Source organism: Juglans microcarpa x Juglans regia, chromosome 5S (assembly GCF_004785595.1).
Source record: "Juglans microcarpa x Juglans regia isolate MS1-56 chromosome 5S, Jm3101_v1.0, whole genome shotgun sequence".
Lineage (NCBI taxonomy): Eukaryota > Viridiplantae > Streptophyta > Magnoliopsida > Fagales > Juglandaceae > Juglans > Juglans microcarpa x Juglans regia.
Window position 1 is genome coordinate 28,404,514 of NC_054603.1, and position 20,225 is coordinate 28,424,738.

The window sequence follows — 20,225 nt, forward strand, 5'->3', positions numbered from 1 at the left end:
CGTGTACCAGACGGATTCACCATATGTAATGGGTAATCTGTCCTGAGCACAGTTACACAGTGTTTAAGCCTCAGAGTTGGCTTAAAGCCATATGGCTTGTATGGATGGGAATGAGGATTAGTATGGGCTAAGATGTATGAAGATAGTGACGAGTGTACTGTCTAAGGAAGGGATGCGTGACTTAGTTGGTCTGAGTCATGCGTCGGAACGTGGTTAATGAGAAGAATGAGACAGAGGTCTTAGTATCTTAATCCTAAGGTGAATCATGGGTTCACTTTAGTGAATGAGCACTCGAGGCAAGACCTGAGTTGGAAGATGCAGTGACCGCAATGGGTCTCCGAAGGTTTTAACGTAGTTAAGGGCACGTAAGTGCATGAGATAGAAGAAGAGTGTTCCAAGTATAGCGTAGTTCTATTTATAGTTAAGTTGCTTATGCACTAGATAGAGAATGACGTTAAGGTTATGTATGCATGTAGGTTGCCAGCTGACACGCGCATGAATGGACTGCATGATATGCAAATAGCATGGAGTCCAGGTAAGTATTACGTTCATGCCCTTCTGGAGTTTTCTAGAAATTACGAAAAGAAAACAAAAAGCTCTTCTCTTTAAGAAAATGTTCACGAAAGAAGATGCCATGCTTTCAAACGTATAAGTACGTACGACCCTTCCATGAAAGCCCCTTTTTACGCACCCAAAGTTATTAATTGTACGCATGCGAGTGAATGACTATAAGATATATCTATTGTATGTATTTTCAAAGAAAACGAACTGATGTAAATGCACGAAAGACGAGCTTGAGCCGACGCCTTCACGGATCCTACGGACCGACGCTGTCGCCAGCGCCGCGAGGTGATGCTCGCGGACGCCGCGAATGCCGACATTCAAGGTGATGCTTACGGATGCCGCAAAAGGTGAAGTTTGAGCCCGTGCTTTATGTTTTATGGACGATACGAACTGATACTTTTGTGAATGCCGCGAGGTGATGCTCGTGGACGTCATGAAAGAGGACGTTCGAGCCCATCCTCACGAAATAATGTTTTCTCACGAAAAGAAATGTTTTCTCATGTTAAATGAAAGAAAGAAATGAATGAAAGCTCCAACTCTTCAGAGCTGGCATGAATGAATGAATGAAAGCATGAAATGTATGAAGATACGTAACGGCCACATGAATAATGAAAGGATACCAATGAATGGGCAGATTGCAATATCGGGTAAGTAGTACTGGTAGTACACCCAATGCTACCCCCTATGATATGGGATTCCCAACCTGTGGCCACGGGCGAAATCTAGGTCAAAGGGCCCTAACCCTAATACATGGGGCGTAACAGTATGTACCGGCCTATGAAAGTGAAAAGAAAGAATGTATATATGTACGTATGTACGCATGCACGAACGCACCTTAAGAAATGAAGGCACTGCACTCTTGCAGAAATGAAGGCACTGACGGGTGAAACGTTTTACGAAAAGAAAGGAAAATCCCGTCCAGTGAAGTTTTCAAATGAACGCACGTACGCACGCATGCATGTATGTATAGTATGTAATGATGAATGCATGAATGAAAACCTACATTGTTATATTTTAACTGCATGAAGTAATGCTTACGAGTCTTCGACTCATTTTAATTTTTATGCATGTCCCTCCCCTCCCCCCCCCCCCCACAGGGAAGGAAATGAAGTATCCGTCGGGACGGACACGGCCCATGGGGAAGAGCACGAAAGTCTAGGCACGAGGTTCAAATGTAAGAGAGGCATTTTATTATTAAAATTGATGTCTTCAGCTGTAAACCTCTTTTATTACAAAAGCACATTCTTATTTTATAAACGTAGAGTCTTGCATCCTGGAAAGAAGCAAAAAGTTTTAAATCGGACGATAATTCTCGTCGTTCTTTCTCAAAATATTTTATAAAATGACCTACCATAAGGACAGGCGTTACACTTGTACTCGGTGTGCACAACTACCTTAGACACTGGAGCCTCCTCTACGTGGGCAAGATCATGGTTTTGAATGATTAGTATTGAAGACACGACGTCATTGCCTGACGAGGCCAGTATGTCTCCAATAGGCCCCAACTCTACATGCTCAGCTTGGCACTTTGCTAATCTAGATTCCATAATTGATGGGAACCGACCTTTGCCTACAATTATCAGATTATATTCCCCACTTTGCCCTATTTTCAAAATTCCCTCAACAATGTTGTCAGCCACCTTCTCAAAATGCTCTACCGTCCCATCCCACTTGCTTTGAAACTCGGCAACAACAATTTCATCTAGCTCCTGTTTTATATAGAAAGTAATTTTATTGCATGTTATAGAATTAATTTGCTATTAAAAATATGACAGTCTTATAGCAAAAAGATAAAAGGAAATTAATTTACCCCTTCCCTCTCATGGTTTATCTCAGCAGTGGAGAAACTATAGTTATGTTCACCACACTTGCTAGTTGATGAGAGTTGCAACATCATGTCAATACTCATCTTCTCATCTTTCTCTACAAACCTTACAACGGTCAATTTAACTGTAGGATGCTCCGCCATCCTACCACCAAACTCCAAGGCCTCACGATCATCAGATCCACCAAAGAAGATTACACAAACTCGTTGCTACGCGATGGCCGTAGGCCCTAGAGTTTGGGACCCACTACCTAATCCACGGTCCACAAGGATAGCCACTTAGCACCGTGCATTATTTATTACCCTCTGATTTACTCCTCTCCAACCATGTCCCACACTCTCCTCTATCTCATTATGCTCACCTCTCCATTGTTTGTGGAATGGTAGGATGATCATCGTCACCCTTTTATCCTCTAACACATGTCAAATATCCTCATGCATTGTAGACAATGTTGAGATTGCCTTTGTTGGTCGAACCCTGACACAACCCAACAGACTATAAGCTTGGAATGCCCCAACTACTCGATCATAACACTCACATTGGCGCATGCGATTGAAGAATGGAAAGCCATTCCTCCGAGCACGTAGGACCATTATAATCGAAGAGGATCATTCTGTAAGTTCAACAAGATGCATAACAAAAAGTTTTATTAGGGACTTCTTAGTTGATCCTCGAGTTAACTCAATAAGGCTAATGAGGGAGGGTACATTTTCGAGACCATGAACACAAGCAAGAACATGTAGCTCATCCTTGAGATTCTGTATGGAGGTCAAGTCACGCAATTTGCAGTGCATGCAGATGGGGATGCCCGTCGACTCCATGATCCACATTAGGCGGTTCCCGAGCCCATCGACTCGTTCCTAAAGGAAACTCACGTGATGCGGTTGTGGAGCTAGGTGGCTCATTCCCGAAGGTAACCTGCTAGCAGTTGTTGTGGCATGAGCATAAACAGAAGATGTTGTGCTTGTATTGTTGTCCGTGTGAAAGACATCGGGTAGTCCAGAGAGCTGCCTGCCTGTTAGGCGACTAGGAGGTTGGGCAGTCCTTGACCTTTCCCGCCTGTTTGCATATAACAATGGAGGTCGGGCAATCCGCGGTCCTTGACCTTTCCCTTTTTCGTGGGCACCATGAGTCTTTGGACTCGTCATTGGTGTTTAAGGGTCACTTAGTCTATTGACCTCAGTGCCCTTTTTTCTTAGCACCGCGAGTCTTTGTACTCGTCTTAAGAGTCGTGTGGTCTATTATCCTCTACGGCCTTTTTTTCTTGGCATCGCGAGTCTTTGTACTCGTCATTGGTGTTTAAGGGTCACGTGGTCTGTCAACCTCCGCGCTCTTTTTCCTCAGCACCACGAGTCTTTGTACTTGTCATTGGTGTTTAAAGGTCGCGTGGTCTATTGACCTTCACGCTCTTTTTCCTTAGCAGCGCTTGTCTTTGTACTCGTCATTAGAGTTTGGGGGATACTCGACCGTACTGTTGTGGCAAGAGGTTGAGTTCGACCGCCTTAAGAGGTTTTCACCAAAAACTAAATAGGTTAGTGTGATACAAGTTACAAGTTTGAGATTTGTAAACCTAAGCCATTCCGCTAGAGTGTCATGAAGGCTGGCGACACATGGGTAATGACCGTGCATAACCATGCTTTAGCATTGATAAAGGCTCAAGATGCCCGTAATACCAAGTGGTCTATTCTGATGCAAACAGATTAAGATGTATGCATGGCACCTAGGAGGGACTTTGTAGCCGGTGTTCCTTGTCATGCTGGCGATTTCCCGTGAAATATATTTGCCAAGTGTGTAGCCACTTAGATTCTCGTGGAACCTCGAGGAGTTTTGGTGGGAGAAATCTCCAAAAATTGAATTTGTTAGTAGAAAAATGAAATTCAAATAGCAAGTTTGAGAGAGACAAACCAGAGCATTTTTCCCCCTACTTTCCATTTTTGCTAACTGGGATTGTTTGCTAATGAATGATTTTTGTACGAAGAAATTGTCAGTCTTTGAGCTCTTTTGTGACGTTGATAATTGTCCATCCATTTCGGAATGAATTGTTTTCTTTTTTTTTTCCGCGTATCCTTTTTGCTCTGCTTGTCTGAATTAGGACTCATGGGTAAGCCTAGACCCCTGGGCAATTAATGTGCACTTTCACCTACTCCTTTCTCTCCATGATCAGTTGCCCGCCATGCTAGGGTTTTTCCCCATGATCAGTTGCCCGTCATGCATCATCGCCCACCATGGGCTATGAACTGCTTGGCGAGATTGTTGCCCGCCACAAGGTGCTTCACGTTAGTTGCCATAGCTTAGCAAGGCAATGCACGGGGTGAGGTTGGAGAGCTATTGATTGCCATGAGGGTGGCAAGGTTGTGCACGTTGGTCGCCAAAGCTTGGTGTGGTGTTGCCAATGCGGCTCCTCTCGGCTATGGAAGAGTCCCAATGCTCACAGTGCACACCCTGCTTTTTTTAAGACAGTCTCATAAGTTGGAGAATCATCCTACTCCCCTTTCTGTTCCAAGAATAAAAATTCGATCCCACAGACAGTGCCAACTGTTAATGCTTTAATTTGCACAACAGACTGGAGGAGGGAAAATAATCATCCCTGGCCCATGATAATGATTCAGGCTTCGATTAGGTGTTCTTCGTGTTCATCCATAATATAAATACTAAATAAGCGAATAAGAGTAAACAAAGAGAGACACAGGGTGTTACGTGATTCGACATAATGTCTACGTCCATGGGTTGTTTGGAGGAGAAATCCATTATAATTGGTGATTTTAAAACCTCTCATGACCTCACATATCTCACAATACAATAGAAAAATTCAGGAAAAATCATTTGGAGTCGCTATGTGTGGTGGAGTTTGGCGCATGAAGCTTCTATGGAGATATTTTGTATAAAGAGCTTGTCGAGAGTTCGTCCGATTTGAGGATCTCCTCCCTATAAAAAATAAAAAAATAAAAAAATAAAAAAATAAAAGAAAGAAGAAGATTTGAGGATCTCCTCCTTATATAGAAGTCTATTTCGTTTGAGTGATTGAGTCCAACTTGTCTTGTGAATCTCTTTCCTTTTAGGAATATGAGTTTCTTTCTTTTTAGGAATCTGAGTTAGTTTATCCTATCTTTTATTGACTTTATCTCTAATTTAAATTATAGGTTGTTAATTCGACCTCTACACTAATAATTAGGGGTGAATAGGAACTGGCCTAACCAACCGTCGCTGATAGAGACCGACCATCGGAGTCAAGAACCGATCGAAATCAGTAGAGAATTGGTCGGCCGGCAGTAGAAAATAACCAGAACTGACGTCAGCCGATTCAATCCTGCCGAACCGGCCGATATAATATATATATATATATATATATATTTATAATACAAAACGACGCCGTTTCACTTGAAACGGCGTCGTCTTTTGACTAGGGTCAAGGATTGAATGAATCCTTCCTCCTCCCCCCTTCTTCTTCTTCTTCTTCTTCTTCTTCTTCTGCTGACTACATTCCTCTCTCAAACTCTTTCCATCTCTAGCAACATCACTCCTCTCTCGTCAGCGAACCCCCACGCCCCACGACAGCTGTGTCACAGCCAAGGCCCAATGCCTCTCTCCTCTTTCAGGCTCTCAGTGGCAGGCCATAGTTCTCAACTTCTCTCTAGCTCAACGCCTCTCTCCTCTCTCATCATCTCTTTCCCTCTCCGACGTCTCTCACGCCGCATGACATCTCCGTCTGGTGAGTGGTGACCTATTTTTTTATGCAAGGTTGAATGATGAATAGTTGATTATCATTTAAGTATCTTTCTTTTCTTTTATTTTCTTTTTGCATTTTATGATTCTTGTGTTGCTGTGAATCGTGATTGTTGTTGTTGGTGACCAGTGATGAAAAACCGATTTCTCAAACCACTGAACCGATCGGTACCGACCATCAAATTTAGACCTATTCTCTTTCTCCCTCACAGCCGGTTTCAATCAAGAATAGGAAATTTTCTCCTTATCGGTGCAGTTTCAATTTTGGATCAAAACTGCACCGATACCTTCGATTTTCAACCATACTAATAATAACTTTAAAGAGATAAATCTATGAGACTGAATAACAGCATCATATTCTTTTCATCCAAGAATGTAAAAAGCACCATATCCTCATTGAATATAAATTATACTAATTTTATTCTTTGTTATTTATAAAAAAAAAAAAAAGAGAGAGCAAGGAACGAGGTCTCTCCACTAGTTTCGTTAAAACTCGAGGGGACCATATTCGTAAAGAATAAGTACGTACGGTTAATCGCTTATAGGTCATTGTCCAACTCCACGGATTCTTCGCCGCCCACCTGTGGCCAGCGAAGTCTTCGGCTCGGCGTGCTTCTTATAAAAATCTTCGCCAATTCGAACTCGTAATTATGCATTTGTGAGCAAACGCCAGACGTGACATATAAAATGACATGGCCACTTTGGATTTTTTCTCTCTTTGCACCCTAAAGTGAACAGAAAGCGTGATGGTAACTTTTTATTATTTTGAGGGAATTTCTATTTTACTAATCAAATTATAATATCATCCTAATATATCAAAACGATTTTTATATATTGACAAAACTTTCGTAGTTTGAGATGCCCATTAAAAAATCATGATAATTCATATAAATATATATATATATATATGTTTAAGGCACTATTTGGATATAAAAATGATTTTATCTTATCATTACAATTTTTTTAAATTCGTACACAAAATATAATAAACAATTCAACTTTTCAAAATTTTAAAACAATAATAATTTTAAAAAATAATATTTAAAAAATATTTTATTTAACTTTTAACTTTCATTTAAAACTATCTCATTTCATGTCACTATACAAACCTAAATTGTTATTAATGTACTCACTAATGTTGTGATATTTCTCGAATTAACTTTTTGATAAAATAATTTTAGTAATAAGAAGAAACTAGGCAATAATGATACGCTAACAAGTTTTTTTTTCCCCTCTAAAAGAGGTCACGATGAATTCAATTTTTAATTAAGGAATTCGGCACTAGAGTCTAGACGGATTAGCATCTTCTTCCCCAATTTCATATATATATAAATATATGCATATATATATATATATATATATATATATATATATATATATATATATCTTCTCTTGTTATATAGAGCAATAAGGAGGTAGAAAGCTTGCATATTACATCATTTATAGTGCATTTAACCCCAAGTTCTATAGCATAGCTTGCAGTGTCAAACAACGTTAAATTTTAATATTCTCTAAAGTTTTTTTTTTTTTTTTTGTATTTTCTTTATTTCAACAAGTAATGAAAGCACGAAACTCAAAATTTTTCTTTTAATTGTAAAATAAATTTTATGCATCAGTACTATTAACGTCATGTTTCGCATATCTTTGAGCTAATACTCGACAACTCAAGTATTCAAAAAGGTCCCTGCGTAAGATAGAAAAGAGTGTGACTTTGAGAGAGCAAACTCGGGGCCCAGTAACCTCCAATACCAAAATTAATAAATATTCTTGAAGTGTAGTAAATAGTAAGAAAGTCTAAGAATCAGAGATATATTATCGTACTTGAGATCTGTTATTTATACTACAAGCATGGAGAGCAAACAACGCCTGCTACCACGACGTCTGTGTTCCCTGTACTATTCATTGTGTCAAAGTTTTTAAATGCGTCGTGGCTCTGCGACACCATTATTAATGTGGTGTGGCTCTACGACGCCATCATTTAAGGTGGCATGTTATCTGGGTGGTAAGCCATTAATGCGGCGTGGTTATCCGATTTTATTCTCTCAGTCTATCTCCCTTATGGTTTGTTCATGTTTTTTCTATCAATAGATCAACGGTTCTCCGTATATCATGTCTGTTATGTGAGCGAGCACAAGACACTACTCGAGAGGCCATCAGATCGATGAGTCTCATCGTCTACAGTACCATCCCTCCACCAGGTCATGTACAGAGGAGCCTTCTAGTGAGCCGGGTTAATGGCTTTTTGCTCTGGGCCGGACTTAATTGGGCATCTTGGGCCTTGAGGGGAAAATCACCTTACAAGTACTATAGGCTGTGATTTGTAATTTTCCTTTTTATAATTCTTTTATTGACCTAACATTTCTCTTTCGACTTTAGATTAGATGTGTGATTAAATTGATACTTATCCAAAAAAACCCAAGTGTTTGGACTTTGGACAAGGGGTTGACATAAAAGGTGGAAAAAAGTATATAAACCTCCTTAAACCGTTATCCAATTTGAAGTCACTTCAAAATTGTCAAGTTCGGCATCCACTCTCTAAAGCTACCGTGATTTAATCTATAAAAATTATATGTGCAGTTATTTTTATATATTCTTTATACATTATTAATGTGATTGACTACGTCATTTTTTTAATATAAAATAACTATTTTGACCAATTATATCAGTAGAGTGTACAAAAAGTACGTAAAAGTGACTCTATATAGCATAACTCTTTAATCTCTCTCTTCCATTAAAATTTTACATAAGAGAAAGTCTACTTTGCCTTTCTAATTTGACACCTCTATTTGACACATAGTCAAAATTTATTTTTTTATTTTATTTTTTTTTTACTTAATAGTTAAGGAAGTGATTTTAAGTGTATTGGTATATTTTTTTAATTTTTTAAATATATTTAAATATGTTAAAAAAATGTGAAAAAAAAAAGAAAAAAAAAAATTATGCTGGACGGTATGCCCAGCGGTCAAAATGGGGCGGCGTAGTAGCCGCCCCTTTACATAAACCCCTTTCCTAAAAGGAATTAAAAATTCAAAAGAATCAAAAAAAGATGAAAAAGACAAATATTAATAGATAAAAGAAATTTAAAAAAGTAAAAACATTAAGGGCATGTTTGGGTTGCATTAGGAGTATTAAAAAAATGTTTAAATAGTCTTAAAAGCTCTTTAATAAAAAAAATTTAGATTGATTGAGTGCATGTTTGGGATTGTGGTAAGAAATATAGCTTATAGTTTTAAATAATAAGTTATATTATTAAAAAGTTATTTAATGTTTGGTAACCATATGTTTAAAGTACTTTTAAACATGTTACATTATTTTAGAAAAAAAAATTTTACAAAAAGTACTTTCTGAGACAGAAATTACGATTATTTGAATTTTTAAAAATTATGATCATATCCTTAAAAGTTTGAAAGTTATAATTATCTTAAAATTATATGGGTATTTTTGTCTATTGACTGCTTTTTTAAAATTCGAATTACGTTTTACATTATCCGAAAAAGTATGTTTAAAGAAAAGTATCAAAAGGGCTTGTTTGGGATTGCGGTAGGAGTCTTAAAAAGTATTGAAATAGCCTTTAAAACTCTTTAATAGAAAAATTAGGTTGTTTGGATATTAGATATTATAACACTTTTAATCTCAAATAAGTTAAAATGTACGTTTGAGGAAAAACATCACTTTGATGCTTTTCCTTAAATGTGTTTTTCCGGATAATCCAGAATGCTATTCAAATTTTAAAAATACAGTCAATAAATGAAAATACACCTACAACTTTATGATAATTACAATTTTTAAATTTTTAAAGATATGATCATAATTTTCAAAAAATAAATGATCGTCATTTCTATTTAGAAAACATTTTTTTAATTTGTTTCCAAACAAATTTAATATGTTTGAAAGTGATTTAACATATGTTTACTAAACAATAAATAACTTTTTAATAATAGAACTTATTACTTAAGCTATAAGTTATAAGTTATTTTTTCTACCGCAATCTCAAACATGCACCAATATTCAAGATCAATATTAAAAAATAAAAAATAAAATAAAAAAATAATGAATATTTTTTCAAACAAGAAAAAAAATAAAAACATAAGAAAATTAAAATTACTTTATTCTATAATTTTGTTTGCGTTAAATAAAGTTAATTCGAATTACTTCAAGCAAAGTGAAATTTCACAAGTCTGGATATTTAGTCTTCTTATAGTCCACGTCAAATTGTTGTAATTGTACACTTACGTCACTTGGTAGGCTATTAGAATCTCTTAAAATAATTATATACTTCAAAATCAAGAGTTTAAGATGGTTGCTCTAAGAAATTATAGAGAGAGGAAAGGTCTTTGTTTATGTGTTTACTCACTTTTTCAACTCTTATATCAATGTAAGTAAGACTCTCATTTAAAAAATAAAAATTTTATATGCAGTCATTTTTGTGTATTCATTTGTATATTTTATTGATGTGATTAGTTGTATTATTTTTTTTAATATAAAATAATTATTTTGATTAATTATATCAATAAAATACGTAAAAAGTATGCAAAAATAACTGTAGTTAGCATTTGCAACAGATCGTTACTTAGTTTTTCAAGAATAAATATTATGATGTTTTAATAAGTTATAAGTAATTGTTAATTGAAGGTATGAGAAAATTTGGATATGTTTGTCCGAAAAATTATTGGAAACGGCAACAAAAGGAAAGTAATTACAATTCGGGAAATGCTTAGTCCACACTGTATACGGACAGGACACGGGAGATCTCACACGGAACTATAGAAGAGAGAGTCAACACTGGTATGAGAAGTATAACAGCAAAATAATCTGAAGCCGTCCGATTTCATCTTTCATTTGAGATCCAACGGCTGCACAACTTCGAAATGTTAGAACATTCTCGAATCCTTAACCCTAACGCTGTATATGTATATAAGCTGCGCTTAACCCTGCTCTCCTCCTTCACTTCGAAAACCTAGCAGCTCCCGTCTTTCTTTTTCAATTTTCAGATCTCCCTCTTCTTCCTTCCTTTTGTTCCTTTTCGTCGGCCGTACTTAGAAAGAATCATACAATGGCCGGAAAAGGAGAAGGTCCAGCGATCGGGATCGATCTCGGTACCACATACTCTTGTGTGGGCGTGTGGCAACACGATCGGGTCGAAATCATCGCCAATGACCAGGGTAACAGAACCACGCCGTCCTATGTTGGTTTCACCGATACGGAGCGTTTGATCGGTGATGCGGCTAAGAACCAGGTTGCCATGAACCCCATCAACACTGTCTTCGGTGAGATCTGAGCTCCTCTGAACTCGTTTCTTTAGCTGATTTTTAGATCTGAATGGTTGTGCTTGTTTTTATTTTAATCTGCTTTATATTGTTGCATATAGGTTGTACTTTCGTTGTAAGTGTTAAATCTAAGTTCTTTTACGGTTTTAAGGTATCGTTTATCTTAGAATATATGTTGTTTCTATTTACATGTTCAGATCCTTGTTGCTGAGTTTGTATTGACGTTGTTTTGCCATATAGAACTCCAGACTAGCACTGCAACTTATATGCAGAATTTTTAACCGTATTTCATGTTGACGTGTTGTATGAAAAAGCTATTTACTCAAACAATCAGTCTTATTTATACCTGTGTTTTGACTCCAGGATTAACTTATGTTTATCTCATATCAGTTTTTTTGCTTTTACCTATAAAAAGAAAGTTGTTATTTAGTGTCTTTGAAGATGATTTATACATTATTTCTTGTGAGAGGAGTAGATTTTTCAGGCATAGCTTCCTCCAAATATTTAACTGCAGAATTGTGGAGAATCTTGATTTATGCCTGTGTTTTGATTCCGGGATTAACTCATGTTTATCTCATTTCATTTTTTTGCTTTTTTACCTATAAAAAGAAAGTCTGTTATATAGTGGCTTTGAAAATGATTTATACATTATTATTTCTTGTGAGAGGAGTAGATTTTTCAGGCATAGCTTCCTCCAAATATTTAACTGCAGAACGGAAGGACTTGTTCTGTTCCTGAAATTATAAGTGCGTGATGGATGTTATGGATGTTTGTGTATGTCGTGCATGTCTTCTTCCTTTGTTAAATAATCAACTTCGGTTCATTTAGATTCTAACGTATGGTACACACATGCCTATCTCTGCAGATGCTAAGAGGCTGATTGGCCGCAGATTCAGTGATGCTTCTGTTCAGAGTGACATTAAATTGTGGCCATTCAAGGTCATTCCTGGACCTGGTGATAAGCCCATGATTGTGGTCAGTTACAAGGGTGAGGATAAGCAATTTGCTGCTGAAGAAATCTCTTCCATGGTTCTTATAAAGATGCGTGAGATTGCTGAGGCTTATCTTGGCTCCACAATAAAAAATGCTGTGGTCACTGTCCCTGCTTACTTCAATGACTCTCAGCGTCAGGCTACAAAGGATGCTGGTGTCATTGCTGGTCTCAATGTTATGCGTATCATCAATGAGCCCACTGCTGCGGCCATTGCTTATGGTCTTGACAAGAAGGCAACTAGCGTTGGAGAGAAGAATGTCTTGATTTTTGATCTTGGAGGTGGTACCTTTGATGTGTCTCTTCTCACTATTGAAGAGGGTATCTTTGAGGTGAAAGCAACAGCTGGTGACACTCACCTTGGTGGTGAAGATTTTGATAACAGAATGGTGAACCACTTCGTACAGGAGTTTAAGAGGAAGAACAAAAAGGATATAAGTGGCAACCCAAGGGCTCTCAGGAGGTTGAGGACATCATGCGAGAGAGCTAAGAGAACTCTCTCTTCCACTGCCCAAACTACCATTGAAATTGATTCTTTATATGAAGGTATTGATTTCTACTCAACCATTACTCGTGCAAGATTTGAGGAGCTCAACATGGATCTATTTAGAAAGTGTATGGAACCTGTTGAGAAGTGTTTGAGGGATGCTAAGATGGACAAGAGCACTATACATGATGTTGTGCTCGTTGGTGGCTCTACCAGAATTCCCAAGGTCCAGCAGCTTTTGCAGGACTTCTTTAACGGAAAGGAGCTCTGCAAGAGCATCAATCCTGATGAGGCCGTTGCCTATGGTGCCGCAGTCCAGGCTGCTATTTTGAGCGGTGAGGGTAATGAGAAGGTGCAGGATCTGCTGCTTTTGGATGTCACACCTCTCTCCCTTGGTCTTGAAACAGCTGGTGGTGTCATGACTGTGCTGATTCCCAGGAACACAACCATTCCCACTAAGAAGGAGCAGGTGTTCTCTACCTATTCTGACAACCAGCCTGGTGTCTTGATCCAGGTGTACGAGGGTGAGAGAACAAGGACCAGGGATAATAACTTGCTTGGTAAATTTGAGCTTTCAGGAATCCCTCCTGCCCCCAGGGGTGTACCTCAGATCACAGTGTGCTTTGACATCGATGCCAATGGTATTTTGAATGTGTCTGCCGAGGACAAGACTACTGGTCAAAAGAACAAGATCACCATTACCAATGACAAGGGTAGGCTCTCTAAGGACGAGATCGAGAAGATGGTTCAAGAGGCAGAGAAGTACAAGTCTGAGGACGAGGAGCACAAGAAGAAGGTTGAGGCCAAGAATGCCTTGGAGAATTATGCATACAACATGAGGAACACGATCAAGGATGAGAAGATTGGAGCCAAGCTTTCTCCAGATGATAAGAAGAAGATTGAGGACGCCATTGAGCAGGCCATTCAATGGCTGGAAAGCAACCAGCTCGGTGAGGCAGATGAGTTCGAGGATAAGATGAAGGAATTGGAGAGCATCTGCAACCCAATCATTGCCAAGATGTACCAAGGTGCTGGTGCTGACATGGGCGGTGGAGTCGAGGAAGATGGTCCCGGTCATGCTCATGCTGGAGGAAGTGGTGCTGGCCCCAAGATCGAGGAAGTTGACTAAATTTCTCTTAGCTGCTTTTCGTAGTTTTATGGTGCTTTTTTGATGGAGGACTAAAATGGGGCTTTGAAATTTATCCCTTTTTTGGTTCAAAGCCGAATTATTATATGTTTTGTATTCCGTCGTTGTTTTGGATATTGTTTGCCTGGGAAAGTCTTGCCAGGCAAATTTTATTTTCCTGAATTATGCTAGTGTTTACTTTTAGAGACTTCAATTTACATCTCTTTAATATATAATGGATTGCTCATTCTAGGTTAGGCTTCTGCATGCTCAACATTGACTTATCCAACAGTCAAGTTAGGATGAACAGGAAAGTTACGAATCGTATAGGTAAATGTCCGGACAATTTTTTTTTTAAGCAAATTAATTTCGTTAAACTAAGAAAGTGAAGGGGTGGGGTTTTTCAACAATCCTCTAAAAAGTAATAGAAAATAGAAAACAATGTAAAGTGGTTAACAAAATCGTTCTTTAGTAATTTACCAAAAATCATCAATTGAAGCAAATCTCTCTTGTACATATCTATGAGATGTGATATTAGGGGGGTGATGTAATTTCAACTAAATGGATAGATTTCCATTTTAGTGACTTCAAACATTCAGTAAGGAGAAAACACTCTCCAAATATGTCGACATGTTGCAATGGAAAACAATTAAGGGTCAACTTTGTTATAAATTCTATATAGAAGTTGGTGTGCAAACACACACTATTTTATTGACATGGTAAGACTTAATCAAGTCTGTCAATAAAATGGAAGGTATGTTTTGTGCAGTGCTTCCATACTTCAAGAATACAAATATCTTTTCTTTTTTTTTTTCTTTTTTTTTGTAATCTCATGTAGGAGGGCTGCTTCATTTATAATTCATGGTTCTAATTTCAAAGTTGCAATTAAACAAGTGGAAAGGGTGAAAGTTAGTAAAAGACAATTCATGAATTGACAAGAAAATATCATACACGCCGACGCCATCCTTGACTCACAAAAAAGACAATAACCGTTGACTCAGTGTCACCGGCACACTTTCTCCGAACCTTCAAATGTTAGATTCGAAGAAGACGTTTGCCCAACTCAACTATATCTACAACTGTCTACATGCAAACCACCGTGCCCCTGCATCTTCACGCTGGTTTAAATACCCAAAGCAGCGCCCGATTTCAAGAGCTGAAACTTCCTGGCTGAGAATAAAAACCATTTAAATTAAAAAAGAATGTATTATCTTAATCTTGAAATAGATGATGAAAGGATAATGATTACCATTTATTTATTTACTCTTGAAAACAGAAGGTGAAGTATACAGGGAAGACGAAAGAAAAGTAATAATAAAATTTTGAGACAGTAATATTGATGCCAACAACCTATATACCAGTGATTTGAAAATAACTGAATATACAAAACTCACTGTATAATCCTTTCAAATGGAAACCGTCCCGCTCCAACAAGTGTTTTTATAGATTACAGTACCTTTGAAGCTCCATAAGGTAATTTAGCCATGAAGACAGGTTTACACCCAAAATATATATATATATATATGTGTGTGTGTGTGTGTGTATCCTAGCCATGCCATGCAAGAACGTAATTTAGATGAGAATGTAATAATTTCTAGGTAATTAGAATCAATTATAAGTTCAAAAATCAAGAATCGTTACAAAAAAAAAAAAAAAAAATACTGACCCGATTCATGGACACAACAAATACCATAACAGTTGTTGGTGAACAAAACTTGCTCAAGAAAAGTGTGAGACACATTTCGTTTCATAGAATACACTGTATGGTACAGAGTTAGTAAGACGATGGAGCACCAACCCATAGAATTCTCAATAAACGATCATCATCTCAAGTCAACATAAGATCATTGCCTCCTAGGTGAGGGCGAAGGCAAACGCGAACCTCATGTTCTTCAGGCCCCACACGTAGTTTTGGCACCAAAATCTCAAGCACAGATCCCGGCCCATCATAATAAGCTTCTATATTTGCATCTTCAGGAATTCGGGTTGAAAGTGGGATTTCTCTAACAAATTCCCCAGGAGGACAGTGTTCAGAAGATGGATCTGTGAGCTTGAAAGTCCTGTCATGTCGCTTGGTGAATGGCATGCAAGATACGCTAATACAAGAGACCTTTATGATACCATGAGTGAGAGTATTTCTCCAAGAAACCTTCACCCTCTGGAGATCCACTAAGGGCAAGCTGATAATGATCAGATATCCTTCTTTATCCTCATAGATTGTTTTCGCAGCAGTGACAGGTCCATAGACATTCTTCATTACGCCGCTAAAGTCATTCAACCAGTTTGGTTCATTAGGGTGGATCTCTATATCTGTAATTCGATCAGAGGGAGGATTTACAGTCAAGAAACCATCATCATCATTCCCATGAGGGAAAAAATCCTTCCTCCTCTTGTTGCTGACAGGTGATAGATCCATTCCATCGCCGTTGGTATGGTTAGATGGCTGAGTTGACAAGTTCAGGCCAGAACCATTAAGCAATTTCTTTGAGTGGGAATTCAAGGCACTCTTTATTGGAGGAGCTGGCCTCTCAAGCTCAAAATCTGTGTTGGGAAGGCTTCTCCATGAACTAAAAGCACTTGCTTCTAGTGGAATTGTTAAGTTCATGTCCCGACCTGTGAGCTCCATCCACCTCTTGCGCTCTTCCTCATCAAGACCCATGAGATTAGGTGATGGAACAACCTCAATCCCATGCACACACTGGGGGTTCGACAGACCCCTATACTGCTTTCGTTGCATCTTGTGAGATCGTACGAAACCCTTATCAACACTAAATGGGAATGGACGCTCTCCCTGACGAGAATGCCCATTCATGTAACTCCTAAGCTGCATCTTACCCAATGCATTCTCTGGCCTCTCCTTGAAAACCCACATGTACATATTCTCCAGGTCATGCTGAACCATGAAAACATCAAGATTGAGATCAGATTTGTCAAACCCTGACACTCCATTGCTGTCCCTGATAATCTTTGCCTTTGATTTCTCATTCATCGCAGGTTTAAAGTAAAAGCTGAAGAAAAACCAGGCACCCCAGATAGTATCAACCCGCTTGGCGCATTTCCTTCCAGCTGCGGGTATGGTAAGAAAACTCTCGGTCTCATAAACTTGTGGACCAAGCCCAACATCTAAAATATCACAGGGGTCCAGATTCCATGGCTGTGGAGGTGGAGGTGGACTGCGCTCTGCCGACAAGGGTAAATTGATATCCGGCGGACGGTGAAGAATGATTTGCCGATTCATCTCCAAATCCAAATCGTCGTGTGAGGAGGCGCTGGAATCCATGGACAAGAGCGTGGACGGGTGGTGATTCTCCATTGAAAGGGCCGTGAGGAGAGAATCTCCCATTTCTCAGCTAATCTCCCTGGTAATGGTTTTTGTTGCTGGTGGGTTTGTATATTTTGTCATTCCCAATACAAACAATTCAATTACAAACATCTTCAAGCAAATGAATCAATCCCCAGTCTATCTCCCTTCCATCAAAGCCCTAGATTTATCAGTAAGATAACAAATTCCTCACAAACCCACATCAATAATCAACAAAATTATTCAATAAAACAAATTCAAAGAAAAAAAGGACAAAAATTGAGATTATATAAAATTAAAAAAAAACCAAAAAAAAAAAAAAAAAATCCTCCGTTCAATCTCTACCTAGACCAGGGAAAAGATAAAGGAAACGCTAAGGAAAGACTATAACTAATCCTAGTCCCAGAATCTCCCGAAATCCTCCGAACACAGGTGGGAAACAATGAATCAAAACCATCAAACCGAAGCCTTGTTGTCTTCTCACTTACACGGACACAACATACATAACAGTACAAAAAGTAAAGCTAAAAATCCAGAGACCCAAGAATGAGATTGGGGATCTTCAAGGAGTACCTTTTGGTATAGGCATCAGGGAATCGAGCAGAAAGAAAAAGAAGAAGAAGCTCTAGAGGCGGCCATGGTGCTTATCTTTTGCCCCACCCTTTTTTTTTTTTTTTTCGCCCGTCAAAAGAAGTAGAGAAGGTTTTTGGGTAAGTGAAGTTTGAACGCCTGCTGCTATAAGAGCACTCACGTTGGTTTCCTAAAATTTTTGTGGAATTTTACTTAAAAATTCATTTTTTCCAATTTTAACTACTATATATATATATATATATTTCCTAAAATTTTTATTTTTTTTAACTTTGTACTAATTATCTCCAAACACTCATATTTTTTTTTTTTTTATTCTTTTAAAACTTATTGAATTCTTCTACACATCATTATTATACCACACATTTAATAAGAGAAAAAAATGACGTGTGATGTGTGTAGATGATGAATATAATTTTTCTATTTTTTTAGGTCTCACTCTCTATTCTATTAAAGCAATTATTTTTTTATTCTTATTTTAACTCATTTATTTTCACAGTTTTTACCTACTCAATTATTTTCTTACTTACATTTTCGACAATTCATCTTTAATGAAATCGTAAAAAACTTTTAAACAATTTATCTTTTACAAATGGTAAAGTTAACAAATGATAACAAGATTTGACATTTTTAGCCGTAACATTTTATTTCATTTCCTAACCGTCGCATTTTCAACTCTTAACAATTTTATTCACTTTCTAATGGTCAAACTTTTCCAAATACGTGAACTTGCTCTTCTCATCGCAATTTAGTTTATTTGTATTTATATAAATTTATTGAGGGTTAATAAAATAATAATATAAATAGGTTTTGGGGAGCTACAGTAATGAGCAAATTTAGATTACAAACTTAGAATTATTTCCTATTTTACTCTAGGGGTGCTACCCGACATATATGGGGGAGTGGCCACCATCCCACAACCCATCCTCATATGGACAAGGTAACTAAATCTATCTCTGCATCCCGTCCCCTCCTAAACGAGGTGATCATTCGCATTTGCTTGGTAGACGAGCGAATTGGCGTCACCACTGTCCAGCCACCTTGTCCAACAACACATTTTTCAAGAAAAAAAGTCCAACAAAATCACATATAATCATAAAAATCTCACAAACCAAACTAAATAGTAATTGCACAAATCTTCAGATTTGTGCACAAACCCACATGCCACCGCCACTATCATGGGTCATAAAGATCTATGCACAGATCTTCAAAGATCTATAGGAAGATCTTTATGGCCCATGGTCGCAGTTGTGGGGTCATAAAACTTCTAGACCCATGACTGTGGTCATGGATCTTTAACTTATAAATCCATGACTGCAAAATCTCAAACATGGCTCTGATACCAACTGTAATGTCTCGTTCCTGAGAGTCCGGAGAGTTAACTCAAATTACCTGATAATCAACTCCAACATTGCTAATACTCTTCCAAAAGCTCCAAATCCAACGTAAACACTTCAAATTTAATTAACCACACATACTCGTATATAAAATCCTCAGTACAGTAACCCCCAAAATTTCCAACTTCCCTACATGTCACTTAAACTCACATTTCAACAATATAATTATCAAAAATCACCGATACTCATCGAAATCTTTTTATTCTTAATCCACTATTACTAAGTCATCTCACCCAATTCTTCATAGTCTTGATCCTCAGCTGAAATATCCAAAACTCATCTGAAAATATTGGAGATAAGAGGGGGTGAGTTATCAACAACTAAGTAAGCAAAGAACATATACTAACGTGCAAACATGAGCCTTTTCAGAAAGTTCAGTATGCAGAAACAAAACATTATATTTTTATATACAGATCTCAGAAACGTGTTATCAGAAAATCAGAGCGACTTTTCAATCTTTTCATACTCCAAAAGAGTCAACTGTTCATATTTAAAGATCCATTTCATATTCAAAAATACTTTGGCATAGCATAACCTGAGCATCTTCGTCATATCAAAACAGAGCATTTTACAGAGCAGAGACCATGTTTCACCCCCGTGGTAGGATTGTGCTATCCCCGGTAGCCAAACCGAGCAGAGACAGAGGTGAAATCTTTTCCTTATTCTTCTCGGAGTCCCGAGTGTGCACACAAGAAAGACCACAATAAAACTATTTTATTTCCAAAGTGGGTGCACTCAGAGACAGAGAAGTTGGTACCAAACCAAACAAAGCAGAGCAGAGCAGAAACAGAATCAAATACAAAATCAGTACACCATGCCAAAGGTTTTCAGATGCCATATCAAAATAAAACAGAGTACCAAAACATAATCAGATCATTCTCACATACTGAAATTAAAAGTCGGAGCATCTTTCTAAATAAATGCGCAATTTTTCATATTTTCAATATCGCTCTTT

The 20,225-nt window shown here is 37.7% G+C and overlaps 2 protein-coding genes, 1 long non-coding RNA gene and 1 pseudogene across 5 annotated transcripts; 1 reads left to right on the forward strand and 3 right to left on the reverse strand.

Annotated features, from left to right (window-relative positions):
• Window positions 1-1,940: 1,940 nt before the first annotated feature.
• LOC121267279 lies at window positions 1,941-3,211 on the reverse strand (annotated as a pseudogene).
• Window positions 3,212-10,948: 7,737 nt separating this feature from the next.
• On the forward strand, window positions 10,949-14,198 carry LOC121266970 (heat shock cognate 70 kDa protein 2-like). Its single transcript, XM_041170843.1, has 2 exons — window positions 10,949-11,380; window positions 12,246-14,198. Exons 1-2 carry the CDS (start codon window positions 11,167-11,169, stop codon window positions 13,985-13,987), a joined length of 1,956 nt encoding a protein of 651 aa, XP_041026777.1. The 5' UTR covers window positions 10,949-11,166; the 3' UTR covers window positions 13,988-14,198.
• Window positions 14,199-14,839: 641 nt separating this feature from the next.
• On the reverse strand, window positions 14,840-15,462 carry LOC121266984. The gene is made up of 2 exons (XR_005940954.1): window positions 15,379-15,462; window positions 14,840-15,154 (listed from the first exon to the last, which is right to left on the reverse strand). It is a non-coding gene; the product is annotated as an uncharacterized LOC121266984 (long non-coding RNA).
• A 113-nt stretch (window positions 15,463-15,575) lies between these two features.
• LOC121266971 lies at window positions 15,576-18,032 on the reverse strand. 3 transcript variants are annotated; one of them, XM_041170846.1, is made up of 2 exons: window positions 17,859-18,032; window positions 15,576-17,362 (listed from the first exon to the last, which is right to left on the reverse strand). In XM_041170846.1, the coding sequence occupies exon 2, from the start codon at window positions 17,325-17,327 to the stop codon at window positions 15,813-15,815; it is 1,515 nt and encodes a 504-aa protein (XP_041026780.1). In that variant the 5' UTR covers window positions 17,328-17,362; window positions 17,859-18,032; the 3' UTR covers window positions 15,576-15,812. The 3 variants fall into 3 exon arrangements, with proteins under 3 accessions (XP_041026780.1, XP_041026779.1, XP_041026778.1); XM_041170845.1 differs by having other exon boundaries at window positions 15,576-17,452; window positions 17,859-18,031; XM_041170844.1 differs by having other exon boundaries at window positions 15,576-17,466; window positions 17,859-18,031.
• Between the last annotated feature and the right edge of the window lie 2,193 nt (window positions 18,033-20,225).